Source organism: Nelumbo nucifera, chromosome 3 (genome assembly GCF_055504915.1).
Source record: "Nelumbo nucifera cultivar China Antique chromosome 3, China Antique-T2T, whole genome shotgun sequence".
Taxonomy (NCBI): Eukaryota; Viridiplantae; Streptophyta; class Magnoliopsida; order Proteales; family Nelumbonaceae; genus Nelumbo; species Nelumbo nucifera.
The window spans coordinates 12,267,522-12,281,650 of NC_142651.1; the positions used below are offsets into that span (position 1 = coordinate 12,267,522).

General features: G+C 44.2%; 1 protein-coding gene across 2 annotated transcripts in view; it reads right to left on the reverse strand.

The window, feature by feature from the left end:
• LOC104596308 (phosphatidylinositol 4-kinase alpha 1-like) overlaps nucleotides 1-6,073 on the reverse strand; it is a 97,793-nt gene extending 91,720 nt beyond the window's left edge. For both annotated transcript variants that reach the window (XM_010257385.3, XM_010257379.3), the window contains exons 1-3: nucleotides 4,874-6,073; nucleotides 4,393-4,734; nucleotides 4,118-4,279 (exon numbers count right to left, since the gene is read on the reverse strand). In XM_010257385.3, coding sequence (XP_010255687.1) covers nucleotides 4,118-4,279; nucleotides 4,393-4,734; nucleotides 4,874-5,875 — 1,506 coding nt within the window. In that variant the 5' untranslated portion in view covers nucleotides 5,876-6,073. The remainder of the gene's footprint in view (nucleotides 1-4,117; nucleotides 4,280-4,392; nucleotides 4,735-4,873) is intronic.
• Nucleotides 6,074-14,129: the final 8,056 nt, after the last annotated feature.

Sequence of the window (14,129 nt, forward strand, 5' to 3'; positions counted from 1 at the left end):
CCTAGTATAAGTAAATAAAAGGGGCACTGCCAGCCCATCTTTTTGAGCTCCAAACTTTTGGCCCTCTCTTCTCTTGCTTTATTCCTCTTCTCTCTTCTTCTTTTCTGCTTCTTCTCCTCTCTTTTGCTATGATTTATATGGTACCAGAGCAAGAACTCTGAAGTCTGATCACTCTTAATTTATCAATTTTTTTCTCTTCTCCAAATTTCTCTTCTTGATTTCTGGGTTCAAGAAACAACCTCAGATTGATTTAAGCCTTCATCCTATTCTAGAGGAGAGGCATATTCTTTTTCCGTCCTTTCCAGAACCTGCTCCTTTCTATGTATTCACCCATAAACAACGTTGTGCAAATCAGCTGAGTTCAAAAGGTATGGAGGGATCAAAAACTATGCAACTTATGTTACCAAATTCTTAGGAGGCAAACCTAGAAGATAGCACTTGTCCCTCCCAATCAGGTATGCTTGTTCCTATACACTTCTAATCCTGTTAATGTTTTCACTACTGTGAATGATCTTGACCTTCCCGTTGAAAAATACAAAGGTGTTCACACTTGTTATCCCATTACTAACTTCGACTCCCTTGAAAACCTTTCACCTTCATTCCATGCCTTTTTGTCAGTTGTTCTTGATACCTCAGTTCCCAAAAATGTTTCAAAACCAGTAATTGTGCCTGAGTGGATAGATGCTATGAGGGAAGAAATGGATACTTTTCACAAAAACTAACTTCACCTCCTCAAAGAGGGGCATTTTTGCATCTCAGAGGAAGTATGTTCTTGATGTTCTACTAGATACTGCAAAGCTAGGGGCCAAACCAGATGAATCCCCCATAAAGAAAAATCACAAACTTGGAAGCCATCAGGATTGAGTTGAATTTATCCATGATCTGTCCAGATACCTATGTTGTTAGAGCTCTCAGCCAATATAATGCATGCCCCCAAAATATCACATTTTGCAACAGCAGAAAGAGTTCTTAGATACTTGAAAAAACATCCTCGAAAAGGTCAATTTTTTCATGACCATTTGAGGGTTGAGGTCTACACAGATGCTGACTGAGTAAGCTCAGTTGATGATAGAAGGTCAACTAGTGATTTTTTTTTCTTTTGATAAATGAGAGTAGTTTTATTAATTCAAAAAATAGTAGTAAATTCAACCTAGGAAGAGGCACGAGGTGTTACCTCCCCCTAGGATTGAGTCATAAACACTAAACAAACACAAGCCTGAAACACAGTTACAAAGTGGCCCAAAACAGATCTCCCCTTGACACCCCTTGCTTGGCCAAAGAATCAAGCATTGCATTTGCTGATATCCTGACCGACATATTCCTTGTCAGCCATTTAACTTTCTTTAACAGATCCCTGTAGCCCCAACAAGTTGTCTCTGGACTTGTCAACCAGCCCATTACTACCTTGGAATCCCCTTCTACTATCAAATTATTCACTCCAAGTTGATTGGCCATCTGTATACCTTGTACCGCTGCTAGTATCTCTGCCCTTACAGAATCACCAACACCCACTGGTCCTGAAAATAAAGACAACATGTTGCTATCTTTGTCTCTCAGAATCCCTCCTAGTCCAGATGGCCCTGGGTTACCTTGGCAGCTACCATCAAAATTCAGTTTTACCACCCCATCCAGTGGGGATTCCCATTCAGCTTCTGATTTGTTCTTTGTCGAGATTGTAGAAGCCAATGCTGCCCAGTTTCTCCTTAAGTCATCAAAGGAGTAATCTGCCAACAAGTGTGAAGATTTTAGCCACGAGACTGTCCTTGTCATTATGCATTCCTTAATTTCAGCAAGACTTGTTTCCTTTTCTTGAAATATTCTAGCATTTCTCTCCTCCCATAAAGTCCACAAGGTAGTGGCTCTAATACATTTCCACATTAGTTTCCCTCTTTTTGTCAATCTCCCAAAGGCAGCCGGAATGAACAGCAGCAGCTTTACTTCGGAGGGCAAGTTTCACCTGCACCCAAATAGTGCAACAACCCAGTTCCCAATATTGGCAGCAAAAGAGCACAATATCAGTAAATGGTTACAGTCCTCACCCTTCACTTTACACAAGAAGCACCAATTTGGGGACAAACACAAGTAAGGTTTCTACTTTTGCAAGTTTTCCACCGTATTGATCTTACCCAAGTAGGCTACCCAACAGAACACTGCTATTTTAGGAGGAATTGGCCTTAACCAGACCTCTTTAACAGGGAACACCTGAGAAGAGGGATAAGAGCAAAGGGCTTTAAAGAAAAAAGCACAAGTGAAAGAGCCAACCGAGGTTAGAGACCAAACCCTTTTATCCAGGTTAGGGGGTCCAGGCACACTGAGTCTAGAAGGAACAAGAGCTCTGAAACACAAAGAAGTTCTTCATCCCTTAACGCTCTTCGAAACCCAAAATTCCAGTTTAAATCCAAAGGGCGAACCGGGGGGGAAAGAAACCATGAAATTGGTTTCTTTTTAAAGAGGGAGATGGAATAGAGAGAAGGAAAGCGGTCTTTTAGGGGTTAAGTGCTCACCCAAATATTTTCTCAAAAAAGAATGGAGTTTCCAGAACAAGCATCATACCTTACAAATCAAAGGAACTTTGGGAAAACGCCATAAATAGCCTTCCAAGGTGTTGTAAGCGAAGCCCTTCGGGATACCTCCGCATCCCAACCTGATTCAGAACAACCATGGATACTCTTCACTACTTCATGCCACAACCTCTCCCTCTCCAAGGGCCACCTCCAAAGCCACTTACCTAAAAGAGCTTCGTTCTTACTCACCACATTCCCTAAGCCTAGGCCTCCTTCATTTTTGCTTCTACTCACCACCTCCCACCTAATCAAGTGATCTTTTTTCTCTTCCCCAGGTTCCCATAAGAAGTCCCCCATCACTTTTTCCAACCTCTTTGCCTCCCTTTTAGGAATTCTAAAGACTGACAGGAAGTATAAAGGCAACTAGTGATTATTGTACCCTTGTGGGGGGTAATCTTGTTATCTGGAGAAGTAAGATGTAGGGAGTTGTAGCTAGATCAAGTGCTAAAGCAGAGTATAGAGTGATGGCTCATGGAGCAGCTAAAGTGAATACGGAAGAATAATCTATAAAACTTGGGTTTGCAGTAAACAAACATATATCTTTGTATTGTGACAACAAAGAAACTATCAACATAGTAGCCAATCTAGTTCTCCATGATAGAACTAAACATATTAAAGTTGATAAGCACTTCAAAAGGGAGAGGTATGCATTCCATAGGATCAATGTATATGTAAATTGAAAACCTTGCAGCGATATAATTAATAAAGCAAGTGTGTTGAAAACAATATAACAGCACTAGAAAACATGTTGATTCCAAGAATCTTTTATGTCAACCAACCCATGGAAAAGGATATGTGTTGTGAAAATATTAGAAAATATGTTGACATTTTAAAACCATGCAGGATAAATGACCACTAGGAACCTAGATGGATTGATAAATGATAACACAAAAGAGAAAAAACAAGAAAAACTAAATGCTCATCAGACCAATCATTAATGCCCAAAATTGAATTAAAACTTATAGCTATTACTTTCAGAATTTGTGTTAGGGTGTTTTTTACACTCATTTGATTTAGCAATCTGATTTTCTAAGTTAAAATTTCGGAGAAGGTAACAGTATTGTATTATCTATCAAAAAGGGATTTCTACATGAAAGGATTACAGTGATGCAGAAGAGCTGCAACTAGCATCTTCACCAGTTTGGCAAGACTATCGGCAGTGGTGTTTAGCTGTATTTTAAAAAATAATAAATAAAAATAAACTTTGTATCTCAGATTTGGCAAGACTATCAGCAGTGGGGTTTAACTATCTAGGAAACCAATGGATCTACATCCTCAAACCAGCCATGGTTCCTCTTCTTTTAGGTAGTGCAACCCGCCACAGGCCAATCCACACTCTTTGGCTCCACCTAATTGCCTTGGCCAAACTTTCTTCAATGACAAAGGGAGGAAATCCTAGAATGTCTAGCAATCCAAACCCACGTTAAAAGCACTCTCGTACTCACTTTTGATGAATCCATATCACCAATAAGACCTGCCATTCCTCCAAACACAGACATTAAAGCAAAACTACACGAGTGGGTCATCCAGGAAAATGAACATGAGATACTAACCTGTTCCTCGTAATCATTTCGTTCACGAATACTTGCAGCTAATCCCATTATAAAAGTGTCTACAGGAGCGCGATCCTTGCGCCAACCAAATTCGATAATCTCACAGCTTGTCTTTGTGACACTCTCAAACATGGCATCCTGGCTGTTTCCCCACGTATCTCCCTGTTTCAAACAGCATAGTACAACAAATGATATATATATATATATATATTACTCCCGGATCTTGCATACCGGAATAAGAAGGGAACGATAGAGTCAACGGAAAAAAAATGCACCTGGGCACATGTAGTCAGAACAAGCGGTTTCAAGCGAATAAGCAGAACACGTAAAAGCTGACCTCCCCGTGTAACAGCAATTTGTGAGATTCCAGAAAGCAATGAGTTGAACAGCACTTCGCAAATTCTCAGCTTTCTCCACACGGAAAGCAAACAAGCTTCTGCAGCATCAATTAGCAATGCAAGTGTCTCGAGCAACAACTTCTTTGATGATTTCCCATCAGAATCAATGGACGCAAGACTTTTGATTTGCAACTGTGCTGCAGCTCGGAAAACAGATAATTTTGTAACAATTCTGACTCTCAGCGGGGTTCCCTGTTCTGTCCAGTCACGCTTCCTTATCTGCCCAGAAAATCAATAGCCCAATTGAGACGGAACTTGGAAGAGGAGCTAATCCCTTCAAAGAAAAAGACTGGAGGAGTAAAATTGAAAAGGCATTAACAACTTAACCAAAAGAACGACAGAGAACGAATAATTTTACCTTCAGAAACGCTGATAAAGATTGGAGCTGCTTCTTCGCAACAATCCTCGCCTGATCCAAATGCCCGGCCTTGATGGGGACCTTATCCACTATGTGCCCAAGTAGCCTCAAGGCGACCTCTTGTCTTTCCAAACCCTCCAAGGTCTCTTCTTCGAAAATGACGACTTGCTGCCTCAACATGGCAGCACCTCCTTCTCCCCCGTCATTGAACCCAAAACTAGTACCCAATTGGTCCACACTGCTCCTCCAGCCAATGCTGATACCATTCACTACAGTACCCCTTGAGGATGCAGTAGTGGCATCATCTGCACCCTTAGAAGTTGTGCTACTCGACGATCCGGAGGCATTGTTCGCTTCATTTCCCGGACTCCAACTCTCATTCACTTGGAACCGGTTCCCTGCAAGCGGCGAACTTTGGGTAGAGGATGTCTCTGAAGCTATAGGCACCGCCTCCCTGGGTGAACTCGGAGAACCAACCGCAAACTGATCCAAGAGACAACAAACCAACCTCTCAGCTTCCGAGGAAAGAATTGGCGGGCAGTTCTGCGACACGGCCGTCAAGAAAGCTTTAGAGATTCCCACGTCATCACTGACAATAGTAGTAGCCGCTATGATGATTTCCCCCATAAAATCAGCAACTTCGGCAGCGAAATCCGCAGATAACTCCGACGCTTCCACAATATAACCTAGGAAATCGGAATAGAACACGGAGATAGGTTCTATTCCAAATGACTGCGGCCAAAAAGATTGACGAAACGAATCCGGAATTGACCGGAGAAACTCGATGACCACCGATTTGGGTCGGAGGTCGAACTCGTAAGAGCATTTGGAAAGAAATCTAGCGACGGCGAGTACCGCATTGAGCTGAGACCGTGTAATCCTATGAGATCCGGCGAGGAGGGAACCCGGAGGAGGACATCTGCTGCAAATCCAGGAAAGCTTCCCCGCAAATTGTGCCGGGTTCTGAGAAATCAAGTCGCAGAGTTCGATCAGAGCTTCCATGGAGAAGTAGGGAAGTATACATAAAGAAAGAAAGAATGAGGGGGAATGATGTTAGGATTTGCAGAGATGATCGTTCTTCATTTGCTTTCCCCTCTTCGGTGCTATCTTCTGCTTGCTCCGTTCATCGCCCTCTTTTTCTTATGTGCGTATGTCCCGCGCCTTTCTGATACTCTCATCCACAGTCAAAGTACGTCAGTACAAAGACTACAGATTACAGAATACTGTTAGAATACTGTTAAGTGGGCTTGGGCCTGTACGTCCGAGTCGACTCGATTGTCCCTCTCAAAAATAATAGGGAGAATGACCGATAACCCCAGGGTAAATTGATGAAACTTCCCCTGAAGTTACTTCAGGCTGATATTCCTCTAGATTCCCTTTCTTAAAATCTGTCGGTAAAAGGTATAAAAATATCTAAAAATACCCATTTATTTGAACTTTTAAGTATAATCCTTTAAGCAATTGATATGAAAGGTAAACCATCAATTCATATAAAGAGAAAATTTGAAAATTAATCATTTTGATCAAAACTTAAAAGTATTTGCATGGATATTTTATACATTTTCATGCATATATTTAAATGATTCTTACAGAAGGAACTACTTGCAACTGTCAAAAAATTTAGAAAAAATGATTGCAATTGACAAATTTCATCAAAGGTAAACTTCGGGGAGATTTCAACAATTTGCCCAAAACTAATGATTCCTTGCTAATAATATATTACACTCGTACGAGTTAACCATGCAACTCGGACGAGTTTCCTATGTTTTGAGTTTTGAGCGGAGTCGGACCGAAAAGAAAACAGTAGGGAAAAAATGAATAGCAATACTAGAACCGATACATATATACCGGTCATCGGTGCATTCGGATGTCTTATCGGGACCATATCTTTGTTAGTATGTTTCTGTATAAGCCTTGTCCCTACGGATTACGGGGTCGGCTACAAGAATCATTAATTCACAAATTCGTTCTATTCGTCGTCATGCGATCATATCCACTGTGAATGAATCAGGCATTTAAGTACATGGTCATGTTTCGAGTTAATGTCGTTTCCTGATAGGTGTTTTTTGAGAAAATAATGTTGTATTGGTTGTATTTTCATTAAACGGTTTATTATTATTTTTTGTTTGTAATCATTGGTGGTTGACATGCGCCACATAACATATTATTGCTAGTAAGATTAGAAAAATATCAAAAAAATGTTTGTCAGGCCACATCTTTTCCGATTTCCAATGAGTGGTATGAGAAGATGTTTTTCGGAAAACGTATAACATAGTTAGGTAAGGTCTAAAAAGTTGGATTTCAAAGTGATCTTGACTGTGCCATTTTTCAAGAAAACGGCATATGTTCCAAATCTTTCATGTTTCACCCAAGTATTTTTTGAGTCTCCCATTTTTTCTGGCCCATCTAATTTGGGTCAGGCTTTCACTCTTAATTAGAAGATTTTTTTAAGGTTCAACTTCGAGCTTGGCCCGACCATTGGGCCCGGGCCTGGCCCTCATAAAAAGCCTGAAACCCGGGCCTAGGCCCGAGCCTAAAATCTAAAGTTCATGCCGATGCTATCACTGAAGCAACTAAACAGATAGATAGAGAGAGAGAAAGGGAGATTATAAAGAAAAATAAATAAAGAATTGTATATATTAAATTATTAATATATTATGATAAATATTATATATTTTATATTATATCAATTGGTTGGGCCGAGCTTTTTTGATAAATCTCAACCCTGGCCCAAAACACAATCGGGCCTGGTGTTTTGAACCCAAAATCAGGCATGTGGGCCTAACTACATGTCCAAGCCCAACTGTGGTGTGGGCCATCGGGCTACCCAAACCATGAACAGGTCTAATCACAAAAGCACTCTTCACACCCACTTCAGATGAGATGTTCTCAATGCATGATCTATGGAGATCAGACCCAATCTCCTTTTTATACAGGTAACCAAATCATTATAGTCTATTTTCTTTCATTTTATAACTTTTTCAATTTTGACCTTATCCTTTATATTATTAACATTTATCTATATAAGACACACATTTATGCCACACTAAATCTTTGGACTTTTTTTTTAAATGTCCAACACTCTTGCTCCATATAATATAGCATGCCTTATAACCCTTCTATAAAATCTCCCCTTTTTCAATCAAAGTGGTATTCGCCTATTATGTACGAATTGGGATGCATCCCCCCATTTTCCCATCATGCTCTAATTCTATGAGCAACATTCTCGTCACTTTCCCCTATTGCTACGAAGCACTTAACCATGATAATGGAAGTGATAACTAGGGGGTGAGCATTATTTGGTTAAAACCAAAAACCAAACCAAAATTTTCAGTTTCAGTTTTTGGTTATTTTGGTTTTGATTTTCAGGTTCAGAAATCTAGTTAACCAAAAAAACTGAATTAATCGAACTTTATTATCTATCTATGATATATATTAACATATAATACATGTTTAACATGTATAAAATATATTAAAATATATAATTTATTATACACATCGTATGATATATATTTTTTAATATATGATATATATTACATATTCAAATATACACTATAATATATATTAAAAAAATATATAGTGTTGAAATTCAGTTTTAACTGAAATAACCGAAAACTTAACAAAAAATTTCAGTTTTAGTTCGGTTTTTCATTTAAATTTTCAGTTTTAAAAGTTTTAGTTTTTAACTGAATATCACCCATAGTGACTTATTCATTTTCCAATCTTAAATGTATCCTAATTTGTACTACCAATTCATTAAATTTACATACGTATTATGTATTTATTTAGTTCTATTTCTTTTAAACTCTTTTTTTCTAATATATCATAAACCTAACTTTGCATTTAATCATTTATTAGTTTTTGATGTACACAATCCAGTCACTCCTAACTGGCGCTCGCGATGTGGAGATGACGGCTTCCAGCTCGGAGGGTCAGGAGAGCCAAACCGTCCTAAACCCCCAATGCAGCCTGAAGAAGAGTGAGCTGGCTGCATATTTGGGGGAGGTCCGCGAGTGGGCCGAACTCACTCCTGGTCAGCTCGGCACCCGAGATGCCACTCATACTATGGTGGTGAGTCCCCCTTCCCCCTTTTTTTTGTGGTCTCCCTCTTACCCGGTTTTCCTTTTTGCAGGTGAACTCCGCCATTCGCGCCTTGACCCTCCAATCAGAGCGACATCTGAGGCAGGCTCTGAAGGCTGAGGAATCATCTCGCTCAGCCCATACTGAGTTGAGGGCAGCTCGTTGTCAGGTTCACCGCTTAGAGAAGGGAGAGCTGGCTCGAGATAAAGATAAGTTGAGGGCCGAAGTGAACGGTCTCAAGGTCGGTCAGGAGGCCTTAGGGCTAGAGGTGAGCAGCCTCAAGGCTGAGCAGGATGCTCTGAGGTTCGAGGTACAAGGCCTCAAGGAAGTGAAGGGGAAACTAGAGCACGAAGTGGGGTACCTCCAAGAGGATATAAGGGAGAAGATTGCAATCTTCGAAGGTGCTCTTGAGGAGGCCAAGACCCAGGTCGTCATTGACTACGTCAACTCTTCGAGATTCGACGATGTGATGACGGAGGCATATCGTAAGGGCTTCAAGCTCAGTCGGTGGCTGATCAAGCACCTCTACCCCGAGCTGGACACGAGTGCCATTACTACTTCACGGATTGCTGACGACATCGTGCGTCAGTCAAAAGACGACCCCGATTCCGAGGATGAAGGTTCCGAAGATGGAGCAGAGGATGTCGGTCCAACACTGTCTCCTAGGGGGTCCCTGATAGAGGCGGCGAGCCCCCAAAGTAGTTTGCCCTTTATATTTGTAACTTAATATTTTCTCTTTCTAAACTGTGAATGTACTATCTTGAGCCTTTGAGCTCGGGTGAAAACTCTTGTACCTGAACTCTCTTTTTAATGAAATATAGTTTCTTTCGAGTATCTCTGAGTGCAAAAATACTTCTAAGTGTGAGTGGACTCCAAATTGGTGAATTTAATATATAGGTTACCCGAGCTGTCAAGCCACCGAGTTGGCGGTAAGGGTAATTGAGTGAAGTTGTGTTACTTCGGGTCGCGCGGGTTACCCTGGACTATCAGGTTTCCGAGCTGAGTAAGAACAGCAAGGGTATAGACACCGTAGAGTTTATACACGAACTGTCTTTCCCTTAAGGGTTAGAGATAACCAGGTTTTTTGTCAGTTTGCCATGCCGAAGTGGCAACTGGGGCTTTCTTGTGACTCTTAGGCTTAAGAAGGGACCCGTAGTTTGCTCTTGGATTTCACCCAGGCCAAAGTGGCGATTGGGGTCTTCTTGTGGCCCTTAGGCTTAGGGAGGGACCCGTAGTCCTCTCCTGGATTTTACCCAGGCCGAGGTGGCAACTGGGGTCTTCTTGTGGCCCTTAGGCTCTGGGAACGACTCGTAGTCCACTCTTCTTACCCTTACATTCACCCGTGCCGAAGAGACGGTTGGGTCTTATGTGCCGAGGTCATGTTAGCTCGGTATTTTGGCCCTTAGGATTAGGGAGTGGCCCGTGGCCTACTCGATTTTTACAGATAATATTGTTTTAGGTTGATAATATTCCATGCCCTAGGTATTTGCTTACCTTTCGAGGGTCTCGAGCTCGTATGTTCCTTCCCCGAGCACTCGTTTCACTCGGTAAAGACCTTCCCAGTTGGACCCGAGCTTGCCAGCGCCGGGCTCAGGCACCATAACTTTACGAAGGGTCAGGTCGCCAACACGAAGGTTTCGCCTCTTGACCCTGGCGTTATAGTACCGAGCTACTCTCTGCTGGTAGGTTGCGGTCCTAATGTACGCGAGGTCCCTTACTTCGTCGAGTAGGTCGAGGTTGGTATGTAGCTCATCTTCGTTTGTTTGATCATTGTATGTTTCTAGGCGCAACGTTGGTACTTCGATCTCTGCAGGGATCACTGCTTCGGTGCCGTAGGTGAGATTGAAGGGTGTTTCTCCCGTGGCGGTCTTCTCCGTGGTCCGGTAGGCCCACAGGACGCTGGGTAGTTCATCTGCCCACAATCCTTTAGCTCGGTCCAGCCGTGCCTTTAGTCCGCGGAGGATGGCTCTGTTCATTACTTCTGCCTGACCGTTTGCTTGAGGGTGCGCGACTGAAGTAAAATTCTGTTGGATCCCCATGTCTCGGAACCAGTCTTGAAATTTGATGTCTTCGAACTGCTTGCCGTTGTTGGAGATCAACACCCGAGGTAATCCGAAGCGGCACACGATGTTCTTCCAAAAGAAGTTTTGGACATTTCGGGTTGTGATCGTCACGAGGGGCTCGACTTCTACCCACTTGGTAAAATAGTCCACTGCCACTACCAAGAACTTTCTTCCATCCGTTGCTGGCGGGAATGGCCTGAGTAAATCGATGCCCCACTGCGCAAAGGGCCACGGGCTGGTGAGACACTTGAGGTCGGCCGTGGGTTGGTGGTGAATATTGGCATGTCTTTGGCATTTGTCACATTTTCTGACGAGCTCAATAGCGTCTGCCTTCATTGTTGGCCAATAATACCCTTGTCGGAGTGCCTTTTGGGTGAGGGCCCTGCCCCCCAAGTGCCCACCGCATAGACCCTCATGGGTGTCACGGAGTACGAGCTTGGCTTCGGTAGGTCGCAAGCAACGTAAGTAGGGGAGTGTGTAAGATCTCCGGTATAGTTGTTCGTCTATCATGACATATTTGGTTGTCTGGCGCTGCACCCTTCTATCTGCATTGCGGTCTGCAGGGAGGGTCTCGTGTAGTAAGAAGCTCACGAGCGGGTCAATCCAGCTCGGCTCTACTTGAACGACGGGAGCGACCTCCTCTGCCCCCCTGAGAATGCTAGGCCGAAACAGGTCCTCTATGTACACGGTTCTCATGGTGATATCGCTGGTGCTGGCTAACCTGGACAGGGCGTCAACCTCGGCGTTCTCTGACCTTGGGATTTGTCTGATAAAGTGTGACTGGAAGTTGAGTTGGGCCTGTCTGACTTTGGCTAAGTAGGCGACCATGGTTGGCTCGCGAGCTTCGTACTCGCCGGTGACCTGGTTGACCACAAGTTAGGAGTCGCTGCAGATAAGGATGTGCTTGGCTTTTACTTCTCTGGCTAGAGCTAGTCCAGCTATCAACGCCTCGTACTCCGCTTCATTGTTAGATGCCGCGAACTCGAAGCGTAGCGTACTCCAGTTTCGTGCCACTTGGGTTGTGCAGAACTATTCTGGCTCCGTTGCCTTCCTGGTTTGAGGAGCCATCTACGTGAAGGATCCAAGGCTCCTCATCCCAGCTCGGGCTTGGCCGAACTAGGAGAGATGCCACACTGGTTACTACCTCACGGGGCTCGGACTCGAACGACCTGGGAGCTTCGGGCTCACCTGAATTGGGAGCCTCGTGCTCAACCGACCTGGGGGCTTCAGAGCTGAATGTGCACTCGGCGATGAAATCTGCTAAGGCTTGGGCCTTAATGGCAGTTCGTGGCTTATACTGGAGATCGTAGTTGCTGAGCTCAACGACCCACTTCGTCAACCGACCAGAGACCTCGGGCTTAAGTAAGACTTGCCTCAGAGGTATGTCAGTGAGAATGATAACAGTGTGAGCCTGGAAGTACGGGCGGAGCTTCCAAGCTGCAATTACCAGTGCGTACGCTAGCTTTTCTATCTCCGGGTATCTTGTCTTTGCTTCCTGCAATACTTTACTAACATAATAGATGGGTCGTTGGACCCGATCTACTTCCTTTATTAGTACCGAACTGACCACTTCATCGCTCGCCGAGAGGTATAGTTCTAAAACATCGCCCTCCTCGAGCCGGATTAAGATCGACACACTAGCGAGGTATTTCTTGAGTTCGTCAAACGCGAGCTGACAGCCTCGGGTCCACTCGAACCCTTTGCTCTTGATTGCCTTAAAAAACGGCAGACAGCGGTCCACCGATTTGGACATGAAGCGGCTCAGGGTGGTTATGCGGCCATTCAACCTCTGAACCTCCTTCAACTTACGGGGTGGTCTCATGTCTAAGATGAACCTAACCTTATCCGGGTTGGCTTCAATGCCGCGCCGGTTAACGATGTATCCCAGGAATTTAACGGCGCAAACAATTCATTTACAAGCCTTTGAAAAGTTGCCCCTGCGTTTTTCAACCCGAAGGGCATAACCTTGTAACAGTATAGGCCGAACTCCGTGATGGAGGCAGTGTTTTCTTCGTTCGCCGGGTCCATCTTGATCTGGTTATAGCTCGAGTAGGAGTCCAAGAAACTTAGCAACTCATGCCCTGAGGTTGCGTCCACCAAATGGTCGATTCTGGGGAGCGGGAAGTAGTCTTTCGGGCAAGCCTGGTTCAGGTCGGTGTAGTCAACGCACATGCGCCACTTGCCGTTGGCCTTCTTTACCAGGACGGGGTTGGCTACCCAGCTCGGGTAGTGGACTTCTCTTACGAAGTCCGCTGCGAGGAGCTTCTCGACTTCCTCGTCGACCGCTTTCCACCGTTCCGGGGCTAGGTTGCATTTCTTCTGTCTAACGGGCCTAACTACAGGATTAGTGTTCAGCTTGTGAGTTATGAGTTCGGGGTCTATACCGGGCATTTCTGCCGCGGACCATGCAAAAATATCTAAATTTTGAAGTAAAAAACTTACCAGTTCGGATCGCAGGGGCTCCTGGGCGGAAGCGCCGATTTGAAGCGTCCGAGCGAGCTGGGTCTGCTGTTGAGGTCGGGACCGCGACCGTTTCTTCCGTGGGCGCAGCTCGCTCTTCGCCTTGCTTCGTGGGTCATTCCAGTTCGAGGTCATCGGCCACCTTGGTTTTCCCCTTTAGGGCAGCAACGTAGCACTTGCGGGACTCGAGCTGGTCGCCTCATGCTACTGCCACACCGAAGTCTGTTGGGAACTTCATCGCCAAGTGGTAAGTGGAGACCACCGCCCGTAGGACATGGGTGATCGGTCGGCCTACTATGGCATTGTAGGGGGAGGGGGTCGCGACCACCAAGAAGTCGTGCTTGAACTTGACCACACAAGGCCACATGTCGAATTCCATAGGTACTGTTATTTTTTCAAGGGGCCGGACTTCCTCTCCGCTGAAGCCTACCAAAGGAGTGTCTGCGGGCTTTAGGTCGCTTCTCTGCAACTGGAGCTGGTCAAACGCAGCTTTGAACAGAATGTCAGCTGAGCTGCCTGAGTTGACGAGTACACGCCTGACATTAAAGTCATTGATTCTTAGCTTTATTACGAGTGCGTCATCATGGGGATAGTGGACCCCTCGCGCATCGTCTTCTGTGAAGAAAATTGGCTCTTCTGTCTTCGGCCGCTTC